Genomic DNA, 25,249 nt, shown 5'->3' on the forward strand with positions numbered 1-25,249 from the left:
GTATATATATTGTGTGTATATGATATTTCAAACTAAATAAAATGCTAAATATTTGAAAATGAATCTTTCAGGTACAAATGCTGCCATAAAAATGACCCATCAGCTTAAAAATTTAACCTTAAAGACAGGATTTTTCTTGTACTCTCCAAAATATAGTATTTGTGTTGGATATTATTTTCTGACTCGGAGACTTTTTGTTTCAGACTCATCTGGATCAGAAGCTCTCTGTATGTAGCAAACTCTGTTTCGCCATCGGAGGAGCACCGAATCAGGTCGCCGGGAGCGCAACAGCATTCTTCCTTCAAATATATCTACTTGACATTGCACAGGTAAGATCTCCACATATTATAATTAAATATTAAGCTATAAAATACTTGCGGAAATGAAGTTAATAGAGCATATTAATCACAGAATAGCACCCTGTTAATGTTTTCAGTGGAAGAGAAGTCAAAAATAATTTCACTGTTACTGATTCTTTTTTTATATATATACTTTTAATACAATACTTCTAGCAAGAACCTTATTACAGTCTGAACAACAGATAAGGATTTCCATTAATGTAGATGTTCACTTTCTCTTCTCCTGACAGATTAACCCATTCCAGGCCTCCATGGTGTTGTTCGTCAGCAAGGCTTGGGGGGCAGTTACTGACCCCATTGTGGGATTCTTCATTACTAAAAGCAAATGGACAAAGATTGGGCGACTAATGCCATGGTGAGTGGTGTATGAGAATAACTTTTTTTTTCTGTCTGTAAACATTCACAAAGTCAGCAAGTTTAAGGTGCATAGTGTCTTAAAAAGTTGTGTGGTGTCTTCCAGGCTTTAGTCAAGATAACACTACATTCTTAAGTAATAATGACATCTAAGCAGGTACCAAAAGGTTGCTAAAGGTTGAAGGCCTCTTAAAATGGGCATAATTACAAATCTGGAAGTGCTTTCCATGTGGATGTCTCAGGAGATTAAAGTGACAAAATACCCGAGATGTGAGTGTCTGACAGGAAGTTCCCATTATACTCTGGTGTGACATCATGGTGTCTGGGAGGAAGTAGTTAAGGTTTGTTTTCAGAGAATCACTGCGGAACATCTCAGCCATGCCCATGTGGGTCTTCTGGTGTGTCTCAGTGTTTATTATGCTAAAGCTGTGCCAACACAAAGACAACATTTAGATTTACAGATTCTATGTTCCTTCTTCAAAAGGCAAATTCTACTATATTACTCATCCCATTAGTGTTATGCAAAAATGACTAAGTTTATTTGGTTTTTAGTTATGTAATTAGAATTGATATTCTTAAAGTGCTGTTTTTTGTCCTCTTTAAACTACCTTTTAAACTGTCAGATGATGTTTAGAAGCTAAAATTTTTAGGAACACTCTTTGTTTGATGTACAAAGAAATTATGTAATGCCACAAAAAAATGGAAAGTTCCAGAGACATTGTGAGTAAGCCGATTTATAGGGGGGAAAATCTTTTTCTTTTATTTTTATGCATTTTTGGGTAACTCTTTCATTAGTTTCATTACAAATGATTAAGAAACATTATATAATAATATTAACACATCAGTACTGTATTTTATTTTTTATGAATTTTTATGATTTCATTATAATTCATCATGTTTTATTTGACTTTTGCTTGAATAATTGTGGGTGTTTGAGTTTTAGCAATATTTAAAAAATATTTAGAAATATTTTTGTTCAATTTATATACATAACAATGCTTAACAGATCAATACCGTATATTTACTTTTTATTATGTTATTATAATTTATCATGTTTTATTGTACTTTATTCTGCTTTTGTGTCAGTAATTATTGGTGTTTAAATTTTAGGAATAAATTTAAAACCAAGAAAAGTTCTGACATAAACTGAAAAAAAAAAAAAATTTTGAATTATTACGTTATAATGTTTAACAGATCATTACTGTATATTAAATTTTTTTTATTATCTCTTATCATTTTAAAATAATTTGTCATGTTTTGTTGTATGATTTTTTGTGTGAGAAACTATGGCTGTATACTATGTATGTTGACGTTAAAAAGTCGAGAGACCACATTACATTAAAAAAAAAATTAATAAATGGAAATAAACTACATTTTGAGATTAAATAAAAAAGTTTACTATGTTTTGGTTAAATATAAGAAAATCTAGGTAAAATCCTGGGTAAAAAGACTATGCTATGTTGATAAAAATGTGTCTTGTATTTTTAAGTTTAAAATACTGTAAGCATTTTCTATAGTGGTCTCAAACTTTTGGACCTCGCTACATGTGTCTGTGCATTATTTCCCTCAGGTCACTTGCCCCCAGTTCACCCAGAGTTAAAGTATCAGGTCATTCAGAACCTTACAGACCGTCCGGCTGTCTCCATTCACATTAACCCATCTGTCCTGCTCTCTCTCTTTCCTGTACGGCGGCTCCTTTGTGTGACCGAACAATCAGCAGGGCACACGGGTTGCTCCACACTGCAGTAGTGGCATCTGGACTGTGCCAGAATTGGCCACTCTCTTTACCTCACTGTTCTCTGTGTTGCTTGTTTGCTTACACTTGTTTATTCTCTGTGAAAGTGAAAAGCAGTGTTGCGCAGAGGTCAGTGTGTCCAGGGTAAACCTGCTTAGAAATGACCTGACTGAACATTGAGGTTTTCTTTACAGGAACAGGGTTGTGATAGTTCTAGAGTTGACAAGGTCACGTAATTTAGAACAGAAGCCAATAACCTGAATTCAGCACTCAGCTAACGATTACTTGCTGTGGGACGAGTCTCACTCCTGAAGCGGAGATACGGGAAACAGGGCTGTAGATTGTGACTAAAATGGTGCCAAATGCGACAAAATATAATAAAAATGTGCAACAATAATTTGAAATCCACATTTGTGAAGGGTTTGCGTGCGTCCATTTGAGTTTCGTCAGATTTCATCTCATTAGTGCGTGCCAGTGTTTCCTGCCCACAACAAATGAATACAGCGGAAAATGACTCTTATGACCTGGTTCTTTTCATATAAAATTCACCAAACTACCTCAAATTCACTCATTCAGAGCCGTCATGACTCCTTACTGAACTTACTGAGTCAGTTTTAAGTAATGAACCCATTCAGTGATTTATATTGTTGGTTTGTGACACATTACAGCCTATTAACAGTTTTGTTTTTTTCATTATTGTCAGACTCAAATGACAAAGAGATAGGCCTATAGGTATTCACAACAGAGTTTTGCTGCATGGATTAATAATGGTAATATTCGGAAGATTTTGAAATATAGGTCTATATATAAAAACATTCAAATATTTACAAAAATATTATTAGCCTAGTTATTGTTTAACATGAGATCCAGTTGCAAAGTTGAATCGACTGTAATTGAAAGTTTGTGTGAGCTAGTATGTAACATGCTAGTGTTATTAACATGCTAGTAACATGCTAATCATGCTGTAAACATGCTGGTAACTTGCTAGTCATGCTAACAACATTATAACCATAGATATGTACAGATGCCGCATTCGACCGCTCCAGATACGTTGACGCGTTCGCAATCTTCCAATATGGCGGACGGCTTACGTATAGCGGCCCATCGAAACAGCTGCTAAAAGGGCATCTACTTATAGCTATGCTAATAACATGCTAATCATGCTAGAAACATGCTTGCAACATGCTAGTAACGTGCTAATCATGGTAACAACATGTTAGTAACATTCTAATCACCCTAGCAACCACCCTGGGTACCCTAGCAACCACATAGCAACACCCTAGCAACTACTCTGGGTACCATAGCAACCGCATTGCAACACCCTAGCAACCACTCTGGGTACCCTAGCAACTGCATAGCAACACCCTAGCAACCGCCCCGATATCCTAGCAACACCCTAGCAACCATCCTGGGTACCTTAGCAACTGCATAGCAACACCCTAGCAACTGCCTTGGGTACCCTAGTAACCTCATAGTAACATCTTAGCAACCACCCCGAGTACCTTAGCAAATGCATAGCAACACCCTAACAACCATCCAAACCAACCTAGCAACCATTCAAGTACCCTAGCAACTGCATAGCAACACCATAGCAACCGCCCTGGGTAGCGTCACCCTAGCAACCAACCCGAGCACCCTAGCAACTGCATAGCAACACCCTAGCAACCACCCTGGGTACTCTAGCGACCGCAAAGCAACACCATAGCAACCACCCAAAGCGCCCTAGCAACCACATGGCAACACCCTAGCAACCACCTCATGTATGTGAGTGACATGTTGGACTCATAATCACCATTATTCATTCATTCATTCTTTTTGTTGACATGATTAACAAGTAAGATGTAACAGCGCTATAAGGACAATGACATTTCGCTAGTGTAGTGTAGTGTCGAAAAGGAAGGATCGTATCATACAGCACCTACATAAAATGAGTAAAAACATAAAAAAGCAAAAACAACCAATGCACATTCTTTATTCATAATTTTGTAGATGTAGAGTTAAAAATTTTATGCAGAAAAGATACAATACCATCTTGAAGTTACTTGCATTTACTTTAAGAATTAGTAAATATATTGTAAATAAATTACGTAAAAAAAAAAAAACTACAAAATTTAGAATATTCTCTATATAATTTAGCTGGCTCACTGCGTTTTGAGAAAAGGCTCTTTCAGCTCTATTATTTAAATTTTTCTTACTTTCATTGGCTCATGCTTGCAGCTGATTGCCTCTCCCATAATGCTATATGGAAGACTTGTATCAGTATGAATTATAAATGGCCAACACATTCCCCACATCCTGCAAAAAAAAAAAATACACGACGACCATGTCAGATTGTCACTGTGGTTGTGTGGCCTGCGTTCCAGCGGTGTAGATGACTATTCCTACAGCAATCACAGTAAGTACCCTTTGCTTTGATGTTTTCAACGTTGTAATGTAATTTCATGTTCAGGTTTAGAGATGACCCAGAAACCACATTAACAGCACCATCCATCATGTCACAAATACCCCGCAGATCCATTAAATTCTAATTCTGCCTCTGTTTTACATTGGCGATATTTTGGTTTTGTGATGAGAAATATATATGACTGATGAAAATATATAGACCTTCCTCCAAGACTATCCTACAACCCAATAACCCCTAATATATATATTAAAAACAACATTTTCAACACGTTATTTAAAAAAGGATTAAGAGAAAGGATTAAGAGCTTAAACAAGAATAAAATCAAATAAAATAAAAACAACTATAAGTAATGAAAATGTAGTAAAACAAGATCAAATTACTTGAGAAGCAACCCTGCATAATATATTACCATTCAGAAGTTTGCGGTCAGTAAGATTGTTTTAAATGTTTTTTTGTAAGAAGTCTCTTATGCCTATCAAGACTGAATTTTTTGTACTGAAAACACAGTAAAATCCATAAAAAATTTGAAATAATATTACTATTTGAAATAGCTGTTTTCTATTTTAATCTTTTTTAAAAATTGAATTTATTAATGTGATGCAATCCTGAATTTTCAGCAGTCATTATTTCAGATTTGCTGCTCTCTTTTTATTATGAGTGTTGAAAACAATTGTGCTGCTTAATATTTTTGTGGAAATCAGTATACATTTTTTTCAGGATTCTTTGAATAGAAAGTTCAAAAGAACAGCATTTAAATCGAAATAGGTTATTTTATAACAATGTGAAAGTCTTTACTGTATCAATAAAAGTCAAATTTGGAATAAATGTATAAAACAATCCTAACGTTTAAAGGTAGTGTATCTTCCACAGTGTGGCTTCTCAAGTAAAATGATCTCGCTAAAAAAGCTTGTCAACAAAAGTTCATGTGGTTATCTATAGCCCAGCCTCTTTGATGCCTGCATGGAGTTTCCATGATTTATTTGTGTTTCTATCTTTTGTTACTATGGCTTGACACGGCTCTCTCCATACTGACCTCCATAAAACCCGCCAATAAGTGCTGGAGTGGGGAAGCCACTCCAGTCTACGCTGTAATGAAAAGTCATTCTAACTACTTGATAAATATATGGTACGACCTGCCCCAAACCACCAGAGAGGATAAATGCTGCTTTCCTCTTTTAGCGTTCTTCATTGTCTGTAAGCACAAGGCTGAGAAACAGCAGCTGCTTCCAGCGTGCATGTATGAGAATGTAGTTTACATGATTCTAATTAGTCCGTTTTTCATAGTTAGGCTTTGGTTTATGTTTAAATAAACAAATCCTCAAGCTACTCAGAATCAAAAACCGTAATGGAAGTCAAATGAACAATGTAGGGAACTCTTGAGAAACAGAAGCACTGCTGCAGAAGATTTAGATTGATTTTGGTAGCCGTTTGGCCCATTGGTCTGCCGCAGTGCTGACTTGGCTTTCGTGTAAATTGGAAAAGCTAGCCGACTGTAGTACACACTTATAGTAGGTTTGCAATGCAAGTTCAAGGAAGGTTTGCTGTACTTCAATAAATATTGATTTTGTACTGCACATGTACACAGAACATGTTGTTCTTGGAATGAATAGCGTTGATTTATGAGCTTGTAAGTTGTCTCCTTTTAAAATGTATAACACAACATAATATAAATGGGTGTATAAATGGGAAAGATGAGAGGTTATGAAACCACTGATAAATGTACACGCCCTAACTTTTGGATCTCCCATCATTTTGCTCGCCTTTTTTTTTTTGATCATCATTTATGAGAGCATACAGAATGCTCCATAATTTCTTAACATCTTAAAAATAAAGCATCCAATTAGAACCAAAAATAATTTTATTGCCTAAACCATATAGGAGGCTATTTAAGAATGTTTTATTTTAGCTTGTAATATATTGGTATTGAAATATTATATAATATAATATTGTTATTCAGTTGCATTTATTGCATTTGCAATATATTGCATATTGCAGACATTTATTAATATTTCAATGTTATCTCCTTTTACAACTGCTAATTTTTTTACTATTTTCAGACTATTATTAATAATAAATTTAGTTATTTGTATATATCTTATCATATCGTCTCATATTGCTGTCATATCATATCATATTGCATATAATTTTCTATGACAGTAAATAAAAATAATTGCTCAGAATGAGAGTTCACATATAAAAATGTCCATCTTAATCACTGTCTGTCTTGTGCTTTGTTCTAAATCTTTCTTGCAGTGTTTCCATGTGCCTTATTCCGCCCTGACCATGTTCTTGAGCACCGACCAGCGGGAGAGAGACTCTGCTACAGCTTACCGTAAGCTTACAGCTGCACACACAACAGTGTTCATCTTTAAAGCCGTGTTTGCATTGCTCTAGAAGATTAACAACATCTGATTTCATTGTGCTCCATTAATCCAAAAACAAATGTGTGCCAAGTGCTTATGTTGAGAGCTGTGCATGTTTGGAAATGCTTTCAAATGCAAATAACAGATGTTGTGCATGCGTATGTGCAGGTATGACGGTGGAGGTGCTCGGGACGCTGGTGGGTGCCGCCATTCAGGGTCAGATCGTAGCGAGCGCACACACTCTGAAGCACTGTCCGCATCGAAACCTGACCACTGGTCACCTGGGAAACAGCAGTGGCACAGAGATCATCAGATCCTTGGCGCTGTCACAGGACTTCCTGTCTCATGCTGTACGTGTCACAGTTACACTTTTACTCTAAAATTGACCTCGAAGTGCATTAGTGAACCACAGCTCTTATTTCACCCAAAAATGAAAATTTGATGTTTATCTGCTTACCCCCAGGGCATCCAAGATGTAGGTGACTTTGTTTCTTCAGTAGAACACACATGATGATTTTTAACTTTAACCACTGCAGTCTATCAGTCGTATAATGCATGGCAATGGTAACAAAATCTATGAGAGTAAAAAAAACATGCACAGACAAATCCAAATTAAACCCTGCGGCTCGTGACGACACATTGATGTCCTAAGACACGAAACGATCGGTTTGTGCCAGAAACCGAACAGTATTTATATCATATTTTAACTCTAATACACCACTATGTCCAACTGCTTTGAGCGCCCGGCATCCGGTGCGTGAGGTGTGTACGCGCTCTGGTGTAGTTTACGTTAATGGGTGTGTTGATATCCAGCCGAAGAGCAATCAACCATAACTTCAGGCGAGCAGGCTCAGAAGTTGGGAATACGTGGAAAGTCACCACTCCACGTATGAATGAGTTCGCGCGTGAGAAAGTAATCTTTTAGTTTTAAGTCGGTTTGAACAATCCGGATAAGCACAAGTAAGTACCATTTTGATTAGCCGTCCCTTTGGGTCTAAATTTATGTAATTCTATTTTGATGCATTTTATGCAACACTACGTATATATTTTCATATTTTTATTCAGCAAGGACTCATTAAACTGATCAAAAGTGACTATAAAGACTTCTATAATGTTACAAAAAGATAAATGCTGTTCTTTTAAACTTTCTTAATTATCAAAGAATGTTGGCAAAAAACAGTATCATGGTTTCCTCAAAAATATTAAAGTGCATAACTGTGTTTAACATTATAACATAATAAACAGATATGTTTCTTGCAAATCAGCATATTAGAATGATTTCTGAAGGATCATGTGACACTAAAGACTGGAGTAATGATGCTGAAAACTCAGCTTTGCATCACAGAAATAAATTACATTTTAAAATGTTAAAATAGAAAGCAGGAGGAAAATTCAGCATTGCGTCACAGGAATAAATTACACTTTAAAATATATTCAAATAGAAAATAGTTATTTTAAATAGTAATATTATTTCACAAATTTACTGTTTTTACTGTATTTTTGATCAAAGAAATGCAGCCTTGGTGCACAAAAGAGACTAATTTCAAAAACAATAAAAAATCGTATCGGCCTCAAACTTATGAACGATATATTGTGATCAATAAGATTTTGTAACAATATTTGTAACAGACAGATAGATAGATAGATAGATAGATAGATAGATAGATAGATAGATAGATAGATAGATAGATAGATAGATAGAAACTTTATTATTTTTCACAATTTGTTTGTGTTTCTAGATTCTAGTTCTAGTTTCTAGTTCTAAAGAGAACTGGTTTGCCTCTGTGCTAAATTATTTTTCTTTCTTTCTTTTTTTAAATGGCTTTTCCCTGAAAGCATCCAGTATCATTTAACCATAAACCCTCCAAAACCTAATTAAGTTTGGACTTTGAAGTGTGACTTTCAGGGGAACAATTTATATTCATCAGAATCCACAGAATCAATAAATAAATGTGCTTATTTAGTGGACTGAATAACTCTATTTCGAGCCGAGAGCCACTGAGCTCAATGTCAATCAAATTCGACATGCGAGTGAGCCGACAAGCTTGGCTTGTGGATGTGGCTGAGGGTTCCATAGTGGAAACCCATGATGGAGCACCATGAAGGGCCACAGCTATTTGGAGCTGGACTGCCGAGCGTCTCTCTGGTTAAGGCTCTCAGAGGCGGCTGGGCCGAATCCACCACGCTCCGTGTGATTGAGTATTCCTCTGCGGGATGGTTGGGTGTGCCAACCGTCTCCTCTGGAGCGGCACTTTTGATCTGGAACAATAATGACGTGCTTGCCGCGGTCTGTGAAAAAAATAGCAAACAATCCTGAGGTTGTTTAGGGCAGAGCAGTTCCTGTTTGGGGATATTAGATTGAAAAGTTCCTCTTTTCTGGGTTGCACCTAATTTGGGCTCGCCAAACTTTACAAGACCATACAGTACGGTGTCTGAAGCAGCAAATACACTCAAATAAATATGATCATTCGTAACATGACAACCATGTACTGGAATAGAACTACAACCAGTTTTCCATCACCGCTCATGGTCTGTTTCTCTTTACAGAAGGAAGTGTACATGATAGCTGCCGGAGTGATCGGTGGGCTGTTTCTGGTTTGTACGGTGGTCATGTTCCTGGGAGTCAAAGAGAGCGATGGTGAGCATGTGTGGTAATCATGTGGCATAAATTTGGGTTTTGCAACTGCATCCGAATGGAAAAGTATGATTAATTCACCCCAAAAAGTTACATTTTCATGACTTTCTTCTGTAGAATACAAAAGGAGATAGTCGGCAGAAAGTGCATGCTGCTCTTTTCATCCATATGACTTGTGAGCTATATATCCTATTTTTTTCTAAAGATACACTACTGTTCATAACTTTGGGGTCTGTAAGATCTGTTTTTAAAGAAGTCTCTTATGCTCACCAAGGCTGCATTTATTTAATCAAATAGACTGTAAAAACAGTAATATGGTGTAATATTGTACTATTTAAAACAACTGGCTCGTATGTCATGTTCTTAGTGATGCTAAGCTGAATTTCCCATCTTCAGTGTCACATGATCCTTCAGAAATCATTCTAATATGATGATTTCATGCTCAAGAGACATTTCTTATTATCAGCAATGTTGAAAACAGTCGTGCTGCTTGATATTTTTGTGGGAACTGTGATGCATTTTTCAGGCTTTTTTGACAAATACAAATTTAAAACCGCATTTAAAATAGAAATAGTTTGTATAAATGTACAAGTCTTTACTGTCATTTATGATAAATTTAGTATCTCCTTGTTGAACAAAAGTATAAATTTTACTGACTCCAAACTTTTAAATGGTAGTGTATATAATTTGTGAACAAACCAAAACAGGTCAAAATCCATTCACAAATGTGGTGTGCATACCAGGTTTGAATACACGTAGATTTCCTATATAGAAATATAAATTATATAAGCGAATATTGACTTTGTGCCTGACACGGAGCTGTTGTATGGCTTCAGAAGACTTGTCACTCTACACCGCAGAAAACATGTTTAACATTTGGGCTTTCTCCACTTTTTGTGTCTGCATTAGATCCCTATGCTCCTAAAACGGACAAGGCCATTCCTTTCCATAAGGGCTTTATTTTGGTCATGAAGCATGGGTCCTACCTGAGTCTGACTGCGGCTTTCCTGTTCATATCCGTGGCCATCCAGGTAACATGTTTTCCTTTTAGTTATGTCATTCTAGAATGTGTTCAGTTGGTTGTTGTGTGGAGCAAACTATGTAACTGAATAATTATATTTATTAGCAGCATATACTGTTTCTTCAGGTTTCAAACTTAATAGAATGTAAGCTTTAGCTTTTCTTGAGGAATAGTTCACCGAAGAATTATGTACTCGCCATTCCAAACCCGTAGGCTATTTTTCTGATGGAACATAAAAGTAAAAAAACTTTAATCCTTGATTGAAGTATTCCTTTAATCACAGGTTTTCGGCTGGATTCATTAAAGGACATCATTAGTACTGTTTTACATTTCCATTCACTGCTGTTTCCTTTTGCAGTTGATACAAAGTAACTTTGTGCTGTTCTGCACATATGCGGTGGAGCTGCGAGAACACTTTCAGAACATTGTTTTGACAATTCTGGTGAGTGAAGAACACACGTATGAACTTAATTCAGTAGATAATCGGTCCTGCCATTGGCGCTCCTCATCACACCGACATTAAAAGAAAGACAAAGTTCTCTATTATTCTCTCATTTGTGTCTGTGTAAAGTGAATATGTGACAGACGTTTTGTACTGTATATCTTTCTAGATGTCGGCCGCAGTGAGTATCCCATTCTGGCAGTGGTTCCTTGAGAAGTTCGGGAAGAAAACAGCAGCTTTCTGCGGCATTACAGTAATTGTTATTTTATCAAGTGTTTTTTCTTAAAGGGACAGTCCACCCAAAAATGAAAATTTTGCCATACTTATTCCCAACTTGTATTTTTTTTATTTCTTCTGCTGAACACAAATGAAGATAATAAATCAACCAAACAGTTGACAGTAGCCATAGATTGTGTTCAGCAGAAGAAAGAAATTCATACAGGTTTGGAACAACATGAGGGTGAGTAAATTATGACACTGGTGAGCTATCTCTTTAATCAGTGATTTGGAGGACTCCAATTTATCCGATTGATCTTTAGCTTCAGTAGTTTTATAAGTTAACAAATGATACTACCAAATTATGAATGACAATAATGAGGTATTTTAAAGGGGTCATATGATGCTTTTTTAAAGATCATTATTTTGTGTATTTGGTGTAACAGAATATGTTGACATGCTTTAATGTTCAAAAAACACATTATTTTTCAAATACTGTACATTATTGTAGGTCCTCTATGCCCCGCCTCTCTCAAATGCTTCATTTTCTACAAAGTCCCTCCTTCCGACAAGCGCAGTCTGCTCTGATTGGCCAGCTGACCCAGTGCATTGTGATTGGCCGAACACCGCAAGCACTCGTCGGAAATGTAACGCCCCTTAGCATAATCGCGAGCTTCAGCTTTCAAAATAAATGTAAAGACAGTGTAATGTTGTGTTTGCATTACACAAGCCACGGTTAAGACAGCTGACTCCACTGTGATGTGACCCTGTCTCTCTCTCTCTCGCTCTCTCGCGCTCTCTCTGGCTCTCTCTCTCACACACACACACGCGCGGGCGCGCGCACACACACACACACACACACACACACGATGCACAAAACTCCGCATTTGAACAGTCAATAGCAAATACTTAAACATACTTACAGTCGCTGATTCAAAAGCGCCAGATTGTCATAGCAAAGTCAGAATTACCTCCTCTTCTTTGCGTGAACATTTGGGCAGCATTATGCAAATATTTCCACATAGTGAGGTAGATATGTGGGGGCGTGTTAGAACGAGCCGTTTTAGGGGGGCGTGGCAGAGTCTTAACTTTGATAAAGAATATCTCTTTGGTTTTGAGACTTTAGTCTTTGCAACTTCAGGGATCTTATCTATGCACAATCAGCTTGTAACACTCCAAAGAGAAAGGAAAACTTGAAATCGCATCATATGACCCCTTTAACTATAATAAAAGTTTATCATGTATAACAGTGTTGCTATTGTTAACTAAAACTATTAAAACGGTTTCCAGTAATCAAAGTAAAGCTAAAGTAAAATAAAATGCAAATATTAGATAAAAACTTAAAAAATGTGAAAATGAATTAGAAAATTAGAAATGATTAGAAATTAGAAATTGCCTTAGCAATTAACTGAATTAAAAATGACTACAATTAAAAATAAAATTAAAAATTTAATTAAAATGACAAGAAAAAGTTAGAATTTTTTTCATTTACTAAAATGACTAGAAATATAATATAGAAATATAAAATAACAACAAAATAATAAAACTGACAAAAGCACAACAAAATTACTAAAATTGTTTAAAAAAAATAATAAAATAAAACTGAAAATATAAATTTTTAAAGATGTAAATAAAACAGATTATTCAAATGTTTTACAAGAAAATACTATTTATTTTAGTCTTTCTACTTCAAAATTTCACTTTTACTTCAGTGTGTTACTTGCCATTTATTTTTACTTATTTGTTAAATTTACAAGCAAATTCTGTGTGAAGATGTTGATGTGTGTTTTTTTTTTCTCAGTGTAGGATTCTATTATGATCATTGACCAGACTTCAGATTTCAGTACAACAGTGTTCTTTAGCTGTATACTGACACTTGTTGGCATGAAAGCACCATCACATGATGTCAATGTAAAAACAGCTCATTTGCAAGCAGAGGTGTTATCCAAGATTATTTTATTCTCCAAGTATCTGATAATAATGGCCTAACCAGAATTAAATGAACAGTATTCAGGTATCTCAAAATCGTATATATACAATTTAAATGGCCTTTTCTGGACCACTAGAAAGTGACGTGACATGTGGCCAAGTATGGTTACCCATACTAGGAATTAGTGCTCTGCGTTTAACCCATCCTAAGTGCACACACACAGCAGTGAACACACACACACCGTGAACAGACACCCGGAGCCGTGGGCAGCCATTTTTTGCTGCGGCGCCCGGGGAGCAGTTGGGGGTTCGGTGCCTTGCTCAAGGGCACCTCAGTCGTGGTATTGAAGGTGGGAGAGAGCGCTGTACATTCACTCCCCCCACCTACAATCCCTGCCGGTACGAGACTCGAACCCGCAACCTTTGGGTTACGAGTCCGACTCTCTAACCATTAGGCCACGACTTCCCTAATATGACCGGAGTCAGATCAAAAATGCATCATTCATTTCTGGAGGTTAAAAACATACTTATCGCACCTTATAGGGTCATGAACCCCCCCATTTCAGCACTGGTTAGTTCTCGCCACAGTTTTAAAAAATGCTAAAAAAAGTGGGCCTGGTGCGCAGCGGAGCGGAGGAGGGGGAAGAGGGGAGACCGACAACACACACAGCTTGTTCTGACAGTTTCATTTAGCTCCCATCGAGTTAAAAACACAAATAAATGCACAGCCATTTGCACTCTGCATCGAAAACATATATATGAACGCGCTGTTGCACCTCTGAGAACTTTTAAGGCTTATTCTGTGGTGTTTATATAAGCCTTTTGACGGGTTGTGTCACAGAGCTGTAAAAACGGTTATGAAGTGAATGAATCGCGTTCGTGCCGAACTCTTATTACAAAGCAAAAACAAACACTCTTCTTCCATCCATGAACGTTTCTCTCAGTTAATGTGCGTGATGTCATCTCACAGTCTGAAACGTCTTTCATAGCAAATCAACACATGCTGTTGTGAATAATTAAGTGAAGCCGTCTTCTCATAGGATAAGAACACGCAGTCTCATGAATAATTTAATAGACACGACGCGTCATCGATGTACTATAGTCAGTGTTGGGGAGTAACTAGTTACATGTAACGGAATTACGTAATTTAATTACAAAATGCAGTGTTGAACACATATTGTAAGTTTAACCCTGCCGGGTTTACATGTTTAAAAATGATTAATAGTTGAAAACATTAGAAATTTAGAAAAGTAATCAAAAAGTAATCAAATGTAATCAGTTACATTACTTTAATAAAGTAATTGAAAAGTTACACTACTTATTACATTTTAAGTAGGGTAACTTGTAATCTGTAACCTATTACATTTCCAAAGTAACCTTCCCAACACTGACTATAGTCCATTGCCACGTCACAAATTGTGACTGTCAACACAATGTAGATTTTAAACCCGGAAGATGAAAATAGCGCAAAAAAAACTTAAAATTAACCAGTTTTCTCCAACAGTTAAAATTATCGGATGCTAACATTGTCTTCTATGATGTGCAACACAAACACCTCTGCTAAAATCTCAGAAAAAGTAGTCTGGGGTTTCATGACCCTCTAAGGGGCCGTTCACACTTTTGCGCGCTCAAGTTCGTTATTTCAAATGTAGACGCGCGGCAGGCGCGCTCATAATGGAAGCGACGTGGTCTAATTCTAATATTTTTTTTCCAGGCGCCGCGCCGCATCGAGATAAAAACATTTCAACTTTTCAGAATGCCACAAGCGCACCGCGGGTCATGTGACAAGAACCAACCAATCAGCTTCATCCTTTCCCGTAACAACATTCAAAGCTCAGCCAAGATGAAGGAACAGCTGATCATAGCTGTACAGGGATAGCCATTTTTTAAATAAATTTAGTAGCAGAGCTACTGCAAGCGATTTTTAGTGCTGCAAATCCATTTATTCTTTGCTGAAACTTCCTCGTCTTCATGGAGAGCGCAGGTCATGGTTGCTTAGCAACGGCAGACGCCTCCGGAGCGCAAGCGCCCGAACGCTTTGGAAAAAAAGCAAAAAGTGGCGCGCCTAGCGTTTTCCACGCGTTTTTAGGCTCTGGGGTTTCATGACCCTCTAAGGGGCCGTTCACACTTTTGCGCGCTCAAGTTCGTTATTTCAAATGTAGACGCGCGGCAGGCGCGCTCATAATGGAAGCGACGTGGTCTAATTCTAATATTTTTTTTCCAGGCGCCGCGCCGCATCGAGATAAAAACATTTCAACTTTTCAGAATGCCACAAGCGCACCGCGGGTCATGTGACAAGAACCAACCAATCAGCTTCATCCTTTCCCGTAACAACATTCAAAGCTCAGCCAAGATGAAGGAACAGCTGATCATAGCTGTACAGGGATAGCCATTTTTTAAATAAATTTAGTAGCAGAGCTACTGCAAGCGATTTTTAGTGCTGCAAATCCATTTATTCTTTGCTGAAACTTCCTCGTCTTCATGGAGAGCGCAGGTCATGGTTGCTTAGCAACGGCAGACGCCTCCGGAGGGCAAGCGCCCGAACGCTTTGGAAAAAAAGCAAAAAGTGGCGCGCCTAGCGTTTTCCACGCGTTTTTAGGCACGACATGTGAACGGCCCCTAAAGCTGGTACAATGCGTATGTTCATTGTGTAACATTCAGTGACCTCTTTTAAATTGTCATGTGTGCAGTGGATCATGCCGTTCACGGTGATGCTGGTGTTCATCCCTAATCTGATAGTGGCATATGTCGTGGCCGTATCATCTGGGTTTAGTGTGGCCGCTTCTCTCTTGTTACCATGGTGAGTCTTACAAACCAAAATATAATACTGTTTTACTCATAAACGAAGTATGGTATTTTTTGATTTTTCAATTCCAGATCAGTTTCGCAGTGGCAATGACAAAGGCAGCATCACTCTCATCTTCTTCAGAAATGTAGCTTATGCAGAAATCATGTTCATGGATGAGCTAATGATTTATTAACGTGGTAGAATGAAGCAGGGTGAGGCCATTGAAGCGAAACGAGGCCGCTGAACGAGCGTGACACACGGCTCGAAAGCAGCGGAACTTTTATTATGCCACAGTCGACCGCTTCCGCTCCTTCCGGTCGTGCGTATGTGGGGGAAAAAAAGCAACGCTGTTTTATCATACTAGATACATTTGAAAGTTCTGTTATAATGCTACTCTGTGCGGTCGTCATCGGTCTATTAAAACGCACAACATATTAAAGCATCTTTGTTGTTTCCATGTTTTCTACAAAACAAAACCGGAAATCGAGGGGTTATGACGTCATTGGCAGGCGACACAATGACACTATGGACACGGTCCGTGTCACTAGTTAAATTTGCTTATTTCTCTGGACTTAAACATTCTTCGAAACATTTGGGATAATGTAAGTACACAAGTCAGCAAAATATATAACACTGTTCTAGTGGTTTTTGGATATTTTAATACAAAAATCTTACATATTGTGCCTTTAAGCTTTGATTTAACCCCTCGGATGCATACTGTAGGTTTAATAACCCAGCAGTCTCCAAATAACAGGTTTCATGGCAAGGTCATGATGTTTTTTGGTTTTTAAAGATACACTCGGGTTGATTGGAAAATCCCCAAATGAGTAAATCGCAGCTTTTATGTGCCGACTACAAAGAAGATTTGGCTTTATGGTACCAATGCCCATGTTTAATGGAGATGATGATTGATGCCTCCGCCTTGTTGTGTTTCCTTTTGCTCAGGTCAATGTTACCAGATGTAGTGGATGACTTCAGACTGGCAAACCGCAACTCAAAAGGACACGAGGCGATCTTCTACTCCCTATATGCTTTCTTCACTAAGTTTGCTGCAGGCATTTCTCTCGGAGTGTCGACGCTCTGTCTCCAGTGAGATCACTCTTTCAGTATTTACAGCTGGGAATGATGAATCATGACAGGCAGTGGTGTATTTGTGTTGAAATGTATTGTTGGTGTCTGTAGGTTTGCTGGTTATGACACAGGCGCGTGCAGACAGCCCCCTCCAGTGGTCTATACGCTCAAACTGCTCATCGGTGCCGCCCCGGTGGCCTGTATCACCACAGGCCTCATGATCCTGGTGCTGTACCCGATCAGTGAGGACGTCAGATTACGAAACAAACTCGCCCTGGAGGAGCTCAGGTGAAGACCCTGATTTACAGAAAATCCATTGCTTTCCTTCAGCAAGTATGCATTAAATTCATCAAAAGTAACAGCAGTAAAGAGATTTATAATGTTGCAAAAAAAAAAAGTCTATCTCAAACAAATGCTGTTCTTTTGTACTTTCCATACATCAGACAACCCTGAAAAAAAAAGTCATCACAGTTTTCACAAAAATATTAAGCAGCACAACTGTTTTTAACATTAATAAACAATAAATGTTTCTTGAGCAGCAAATCAGCATATTAGAATGATTTCTGAAGGATCATGTGACACTGAAGACTGGAGTAATGATGCTGAAAATTCAGCTTTTCTTCACAGGAATAAATAGCATATTCAAATAGAAAACAGTTGTTTGAAATTGTAATAATATTTCACAATTTGACTAGTTTTTATTGTATTTTTGGTCAAATAAATGCAGCCTTGGTGGGCATAATGATTTCCTTCAGAAACATTTAAAAAAATCTTACAGAAGCCAAACATTTGAATGGCAGTGTGTATGTATATAAAAATGTAAAAAAATACAAAATGTAAATATAATACACTGAAGACTGGAGTAATTATGCTGAAAATTCAGCTTTTCTTCACAGGAATAAATAGCATATTCAAATATATTCAAATAGAAAACAGTTGTTTGAAATTGTAATAATATTTCACAATTTGACTAGTTTTTATTGTATTTTTGGTCAAATAAATGCAGCCTTGGTGGGCATAATGATTTCCTTCAGAAACATTTAAAAAAATCTTACAGAAGCCAAACATTTGAATGGCAGTGTGTATGTATATAAAAATGTAAAAAAATACAAAATTTAAATATAATTGAATTTATATTGTTGTATTTTGTATATACTGTATATAATAAAGTATATATTTGTGGTTTATTTTTCAGAAGCCAGAGTATTACCTGTAAATCTCTCAGAGCTGAGCTGAGCAGCGCGTGACGTCCTCAAACAGCCGATCCTTATATTCTAGCCCAGCGCTGGGATGAGTCGTGTTAGTGTATATTACACTGTGCGACATATATAATGTTTTACTGTAAACATTTCAGTTTGTTTCTGTATTTTCAAGTGAACATATAGCCACATATACAGTATTACAGTAACTAATTTACACACATGAATGGACTATATATCATTATATATCAGGATTTCCTGAGGGAAAATTTACTGATAATATATTAAGTTGTATTAGTGATTATAAATATTAGTGAATGACTCGATTACAGGATTAATAAAAATTGTGCTGGTTCACGTAGCTTCAGCATATTTCGAAGATGCTTCAATAAATGTAAAAAAAATATATAATAAAAATATTGAATATTATTTGGATGAATTCATGTATCTATCTATATGTGTTTGTACAGTATGTTTTTAAACATAAGCCCAAAGGAATCTTTACATTTAATATAAATAATAACCAGGCGATGCAAAATGTGCAAAGGTGGACTTAAAAATTATTTTACACAGTTTAAATGAAACAAAGATTAGAAAGTTTTTCTACTTAAACATTTCATGTTTAATTCAGTGTTACTTTGCAATTATTTCTGAAATGTAAGCAATAATCTGAGTGAAATAATCATTTTTCAGTGTGTGAATGTGCTATTATTCGGTTCTTTTAATGTGGGTTATTACTATGGAACCAGAATGTGATGTCATGTGTTCCTTACAGCTTCAAATCAATGAAGAAACAAAAAAGAATACAATCACTATGAATCTTCTTTAATTTCACAAAATGTCATTTTGTTGCGTGGGACAAAATAGAAACTATTTAAGCAAAAATAATCAAGCAGGCACTCAAGTATTTCATCTGAAAATTAAAAAACTGTTCTGCCCTTGACAACTGTCACCTTACATAAATCTATCAACATCCAATAAATATCACAGTGGCGAATATGTCAGCAAGACGTTTTCCCTGAATTCCAAACTAAGAGTTTGGATTATCCCTGTGTTAGCCACAGATGTCCAGCTAACACAAGACAAATATCATAAAAATATTTCTAATAAGTCCTCTTGAGATGATACAGGCTTCATTTTTCTGCACTGGGAGACACTGGACTTTCAGGGGGAAATACATCAGCGCAACTCGGGGGTCTTATAGGAGATTTCCTTCTTGCACTCCTGATTGTGAGCTCATCTTTGTGTTTAAATGTGAGCGGAACGAAACCATCTGCATCAGCCACCAAGACGATCCACATGGGACCTGTGAGAAGAAGAAGAAAGTATTTAAAGGAATTGTTCACCCAAATATAAAAATTAGCTGAAACTTGTACTCACCCTCAGGCCATCCAAGAAGAAAATGAGTTTGTTTCAACAGATTTGGATAAATGTAGCATTACATCACTTGCTCACCAATAGATCATCTGCAGTGAATGGGTGCCGTCAGAATGAGAGTCCAAACAGCTGATAAAAACAACACAATAATCCACAAGTAATTCACACCACTCCAATCCATCAATTTATGCCTTGTGAAGCAAATAGTAAAATAGTCCATTTACAAGCGAAAACAGTCCATTCACAAACCAAAACAGTCTTAAAGAAATATGTTCAGACAACATAGGATAACTTTTTCACTGGAGGAAACGTTATTATGGATTAACTCAATTATGCATTTGTTTCTTACAAACACACAGCTTTTCACTGGATTACTTGTGGATTATTGTGATATTTTTATCAACTGTTTGGACTCTCATTCTGACGGTACCCATTCACTGCAGAGGATTCATTGGTGAGCAAGTGATGTAATGCTACATTTCTCCAAATCTCTTCTGGAGAAGAAACAAATTCATCCACATCTTGAATGACCTGAGGGTGAGTACATTTTCAGCAAGTTTTCATTTTTGTGTGAACTATTCCTTTAAATCTATGAGAAATTTCTGCACAGTAACTTGTGGTCTTAGCATAAGTGACAGTGGTTCAAGCATACATCAGCTGTAGAGATGCACAGCACAAAAGGCTGTAAGCGGATTCAAACTTAAACCCTCAAATCCGATTGCTCCACCTAATCGCTTCCTATTTTAGTCATTGAAAATTAAATGAAGCCAAAGCACACCGAACAATCTGTCTTCAACAAAGGAAAACAGGATTCGTGCTTTGCACGGCTTCATTAATACATGCCATCTGCTTGCTGTAAAACATCAAATCTGCCTGAAACGTCAACACAGAGATCTCAGAAACATTCAGGTGCTTCGTTCAGTGTGTAATGGTTGCAACTGCTATTCAAATTCAAATAGTCAGTTTATCAATGCAAAGGGTGACCATACATACTTATTTCTTGGATATACAGTGGGTACGGAAAGTATTCAGACCCCCTTCAATTTTTCACTCTTTGTTATATTGCAGCCATTTGCTAAAATCATTTAAGTAAATTTTTTTTCCTCATTAATGAAAAATTTAAGGGGGTCTGAATACTTTCCGTACCCACTGTATCTTGGCCAGCATTTCTAAAGTGCCTAAAATGTCCAGTTTTGGCTTTGTTTTCCAATTGTTTTCATGCTTGCTGCAGGTAAATTACTGAAAAGTAGTTTGACCAATAGCGTGGAGGCACTGCATATAATCGACCAATTGTGTCACTGGAGAAGGTGGGATTTACAGAGAAAGGTCAAAGCAATGCAAATGTGTAGATATAATGTGCTACAGAGCACGTCAATAAGAAAACAAAGCCAAAACCCAGACATTCTAGCCAATTTAGAAATCAAGGCCAGGACATATGGGGAAAAAAGAGGACGTATGGCCACCCTATACATATCTGCATCAGATTATGTCTCATTTTATTACATATGCACTGATCAAGGTGGTGGGATTGACATTTCGGAAAGTCTCCATATTTATATGTGATGGAGACTCATTCTTCCAGACATACCATGCATCATCTCTATGACCGTCAGGCCGAAGAGTTCCTGCACCACCCGCAGGCAGATCCGTCCCCCACACAGCAACAACGGCCTTCTCTCATCCGTATACACATTCTCAGACAACTGTTTCTGAAGGAAAAGACAAATACAAAGTGCAGCACCATGAGTCACTTTAAGGAAGCATCATTCACAACGGACCTGGTCATGTGGTCGTGGATTAAGTCTGATGATTCCCCTAAAACAAGTTATGCCAAGGTCAACAGAATCACTTCAATCTGACATCTGCTGACAAAGGGTTGTACTGACAACAGTGAGAGGAATTATGAGTTGGCGTGATGCCTCACAATGCTAAACGGCCTGATGGTCTGACTAAGAGTAAAATGGGCTTTGTAGAGTCTTGGTTTGGATTAGGATTTAGCTCTAGAAGTAAATCATCTAATCAAGTAATCATTTATTTTGCTGTGTAATTATTATTTTGAACATTTAAATACAAATTAAGCAGCATGTGAAATGCTTTGGAATATGAAGAAAATCTACTTATGAATTCAACAAACAGTTGTTTGCTCAGAACTACTAATACAATTATTGTATAAAAAAAACAAACAATAAAACTAATGCAACTACTCAATAAAAATAAAAATAAATACAAATCAATCATGAAAATGTCTGACAAAAAAAGCCAGAAATTACTATAAGGGTCTGTGATATCATCATTTTTATATTTACATTATAATGTATTGTAATGCAAATGACTATAAATAATCAGAATTATTTATAAGAATTAGAATTTAGATTAGTCATAAATTATTTATGAATTCATTATAAGTTATTTATAAACAAATGAAATAAATGATTAGGCTCTGTGCTTTTATATTGTAATGTTTACATTTACATTATAGTAATGTAAACTCTTATAAAATAATAATAATTATTACTCTTTATATTAATTATAATTTAGATTATTTATTTATAACATTTAGAATTTTTAGTATTATTAAATGTTTTTATATTACTAAACATAATAAATTATTATAATTATTATTAAATTTAATAGTAATATAAATGATAATATTGATATTTTTCTAATAAAAATTGTAACATTGTAAATTTTTCACATTATATGTAGCTTTTTTTGTTTTAGAATCTTGAATTTGCATATTGAGAGTACTGGACAAGATGATTTTTCAATACAATGCCGAAAATAGAATTCTTTATGCAATTAATCAAACAAATAAATCAACAGATTTGGGGTTTTTTTCTTGATTTTTCTACTACAGAAGACTGCTGACTTTCCCTGCACAATTTAAAAGAAAACAACGGGTCATTTCATACCTGACACGTAATGTGCACATATTGCGGTTCATAAGCAGACGGATAACTGCATGCGATCTTTTTGCCGTTCTGGGTGAAGTCTCTGATTTCTGTGAGGCACTGCTGGACATCAGCAAATCGGGTAAAAATCCTCTCCATGTTCTGTGTCAGCTGCTCCAAGTTCTTTTCTTTGGATTGACAGCTGTTCTTTGGTGGCGTTGCATCGGAGTATAATTTTTCCGAGGCTTCGTACCTTGGCGAACAGGGTCGACTGGAATCCCGGCTGGCCTGACTGGCTACGGCGAGCGTAGCCATGCGGCTGATGTGATCCATGTCGTAGGTTTCCAGAGTAACAGAAGAGGCACTGGATGCTCTATCTGAGAAGTCGGCGGAGCTCGCCACGGGGCTCAAATCTGAGCTGCGTACCTCCTCGATTAGTTTCCTCCGACTGGATGGCGAAACAATTACTGAGCCTCCAGGAAGTATTAGATCCTTAATTGATAGACGGTCCTCTTTAGAAAAGTTCTCAGAATGACGTCTAATCCCATGATGTTGGCTCGCCGACTCAGACTTGGGAACCACTGGGGTGGCACCTTCCTCATCGAATACCAACTCCTTGGCTATTAGCCTCAAGATGTACTTGTCCGTGTTGGAGGAAGGGAGGAAAGCAGGATCATTGGACTTCTGCCGGCCAATCATGAAGAGCAACATCTTGTTGGTGAAAAAGCACACCCCTTTGGGCCTCTCATTTTTTTGCAGCTGGATCTGTTGCACGTTGGGAATGGAAGAATCTGTGATGCAGTAAACTAGGATCATGTTGCACGTATTGGACGCCACAGCCACCGTGCTCCCGCTTGCATCGAAGGCGATAATATCAGGGACCAAGATGCCAGGAATGCTGACCTTCCTCGTAGTGGTGACCTTGCGTTCATACGTCACCAGAATCAGATGTGACAAGTCCTGACCTGTTCCCGTCAAATTATCCCGCCGCCTCAAGTGAATGAGTGGACTTGGATCTGATTTTCGGTGTTTGGCAAGAATGTGCGTTAGATCTATGGGTCCGGATGAGGAGGCGTGTCCCGAGCGCTCAGAATCACATGATCTCCGTCTGTCCAAATAATAGTCCGCATCCACTGTTAAAACGGGAGAAGGGCGGCACGTCGAAGCCTCTGACTCGTTAGGCAGGTCGAACGCAATACCTGCATTGAGCCCGCAAATTTTATCAAGCGGAAGTTCAGTCGCTACAGCCACTTGAGCCTCGTTGGTGGACTTGATGGCGCAGATATACCCACCTACATCACAAACAGGGCAGAAGGAACACGCCACCAGGATTTTTTGGATGTCGTTCCAAATATACGAGTGCAATGCGCTTCCGATGGCAACCACCAGGCGGGTTCCATCTTTAGTCCAGCAGGCACAATGGATCAGACCGCTGCTCTTGATCTCGGCCTTCACGCGACGATTATCGACCCGCACGGAAAACAAGACCGAGGCATCCCGCTTGGTCAAAACGGCTAAGATGTCCATTTTGGGATGCCAGACGCATCCCTGGGACAGCAGTGGGAATGGCTCGCTCATTTCACAGGTCTGCGTGCAGAGGAGTTTGTTCTGCTCTAAAGCGCTCAGTTGAAGTTGCCAAACCGTGACATGCTTTTTATGCTGGACGGCAAGCAACGCCGGGGACCCAGAGCAGCACAGCGGCCCCCAGAAGAGTCCCAAGACGTGTTCAAACTGTCCGATGACATTGGTGTCACCAAATTTGGGCTCACCGTCAACAGAATACAATGACGTGAGACAAACCTGCTTACCGTCCGTCCAGGCTATTCCGTGCACCGGGTGAATGGCTTGGTGCAGGGTGTTCAACCCTGTTCTTAGAAGCTTGGCTTTTCCCAGCTCCATGCTTGGTTCAGTTTCTCCAATGGAAAGGAAAATAATGTTCCTGGTCATACAGAAAAGAGGTTTCCAGTCAGAATTGAGAGATAGATGTAACTCTGTGCTTCAGTAGGAGAAGACTGCCATCACATACTCCAAGAATAGGTAAAGCCTCTTCCCTCACTCTCTAATCCTATTGGCCAGAGTGAGGCTCCACTCAAGGATGACCAGATTAGGCTGACACGACCCCCGACGTCATAAAACCCTCTGAGGTTGGGATGCTATGTCTTTTGACTTGTTTTTTTTTTCTGTCCCAGGCCTGAAATGCACAAAGAACATATATAAGACAAACACTGTATCAGGGGTGTCAAACTCAGTTCCTGGAGGGCCACAGCCCTCTAGAGCTGAGTTCCAACCTTGCTCCAACACACAAACCATGTAGTTTTCAAATAAGCCTGAATGACTTAAATTAGCTGGATCAGGTGCATTTAATTAGGGCTGAATCTAAACTCTGTAGGGCTGTGGCCCTCCAGGAACTGAGTTTGAAACCTGTGCACTATATGGACAAAAGTATTGGGACACCCCCTTCTATT

The 25,249-nt window shown here is 37.7% G+C and overlaps 2 protein-coding genes across 2 annotated transcripts in view; one reads left to right on the forward strand and one right to left on the reverse strand.

Annotated features, from left to right (window-relative positions):
- The window catches only part of LOC107667608 (major facilitator superfamily domain-containing protein 2B-like), a 24,668-nt gene extending 5,989 nt beyond the window's left edge, over nucleotides 1-18,679 (forward strand). The window contains exons 2-13 of the mRNA XM_016459317.1: nucleotides 204-329; nucleotides 590-715; nucleotides 7,106-7,184; nucleotides 7,384-7,565; nucleotides 9,763-9,853; nucleotides 10,760-10,881; nucleotides 11,230-11,313; nucleotides 11,483-11,566; nucleotides 16,149-16,258; nucleotides 17,192-17,335; nucleotides 17,429-17,605; nucleotides 18,513-18,679. Of these exons, the coding sequence (XP_016314803.1) occupies nucleotides 204-329; nucleotides 590-715; nucleotides 7,106-7,184; nucleotides 7,384-7,565; nucleotides 9,763-9,853; nucleotides 10,760-10,881; nucleotides 11,230-11,313; nucleotides 11,483-11,566; nucleotides 16,149-16,258; nucleotides 17,192-17,335; nucleotides 17,429-17,605; nucleotides 18,513-18,564 (1,377 nt within the window). The 3' untranslated portion in view covers nucleotides 18,565-18,679. The remainder of the gene's footprint in view (nucleotides 1-203; nucleotides 330-589; nucleotides 716-7,105; nucleotides 7,185-7,383; nucleotides 7,566-9,762; nucleotides 9,854-10,759; nucleotides 10,882-11,229; nucleotides 11,314-11,482; nucleotides 11,567-16,148; nucleotides 16,259-17,191; nucleotides 17,336-17,428; nucleotides 17,606-18,512) is intronic.
- A 695-nt stretch (nucleotides 18,680-19,374) lies between these two features.
- LOC107667618 (WD repeat and coiled-coil-containing protein C2orf44 homolog) lies at nucleotides 19,375-24,927 on the reverse strand. Its single transcript, XM_016459332.1, has 4 exons — nucleotides 22,806-24,927; nucleotides 21,482-21,602; nucleotides 19,599-19,822; nucleotides 19,375-19,447 (listed from the first exon to the last, which is right to left on the reverse strand). Exons 1-3 carry the CDS (start codon nucleotides 24,729-24,731, stop codon nucleotides 19,650-19,652), a joined length of 2,220 nt encoding a protein of 739 aa, XP_016314818.1. The 5' UTR covers nucleotides 24,732-24,927; the 3' UTR covers nucleotides 19,375-19,447; nucleotides 19,599-19,649.
- Between the last annotated feature and the right edge of the window lie 322 nt (nucleotides 24,928-25,249).

Source organism: Sinocyclocheilus anshuiensis, unplaced genomic scaffold, assembly GCF_001515605.1.
Source record: "Sinocyclocheilus anshuiensis isolate Anshui unplaced genomic scaffold, SAMN03320099.WGS_v1.1 scaffold1189, whole genome shotgun sequence".
NCBI classification, from domain to species: domain Eukaryota; kingdom Metazoa; phylum Chordata; class Actinopteri; order Cypriniformes; family Cyprinidae; genus Sinocyclocheilus; species Sinocyclocheilus anshuiensis.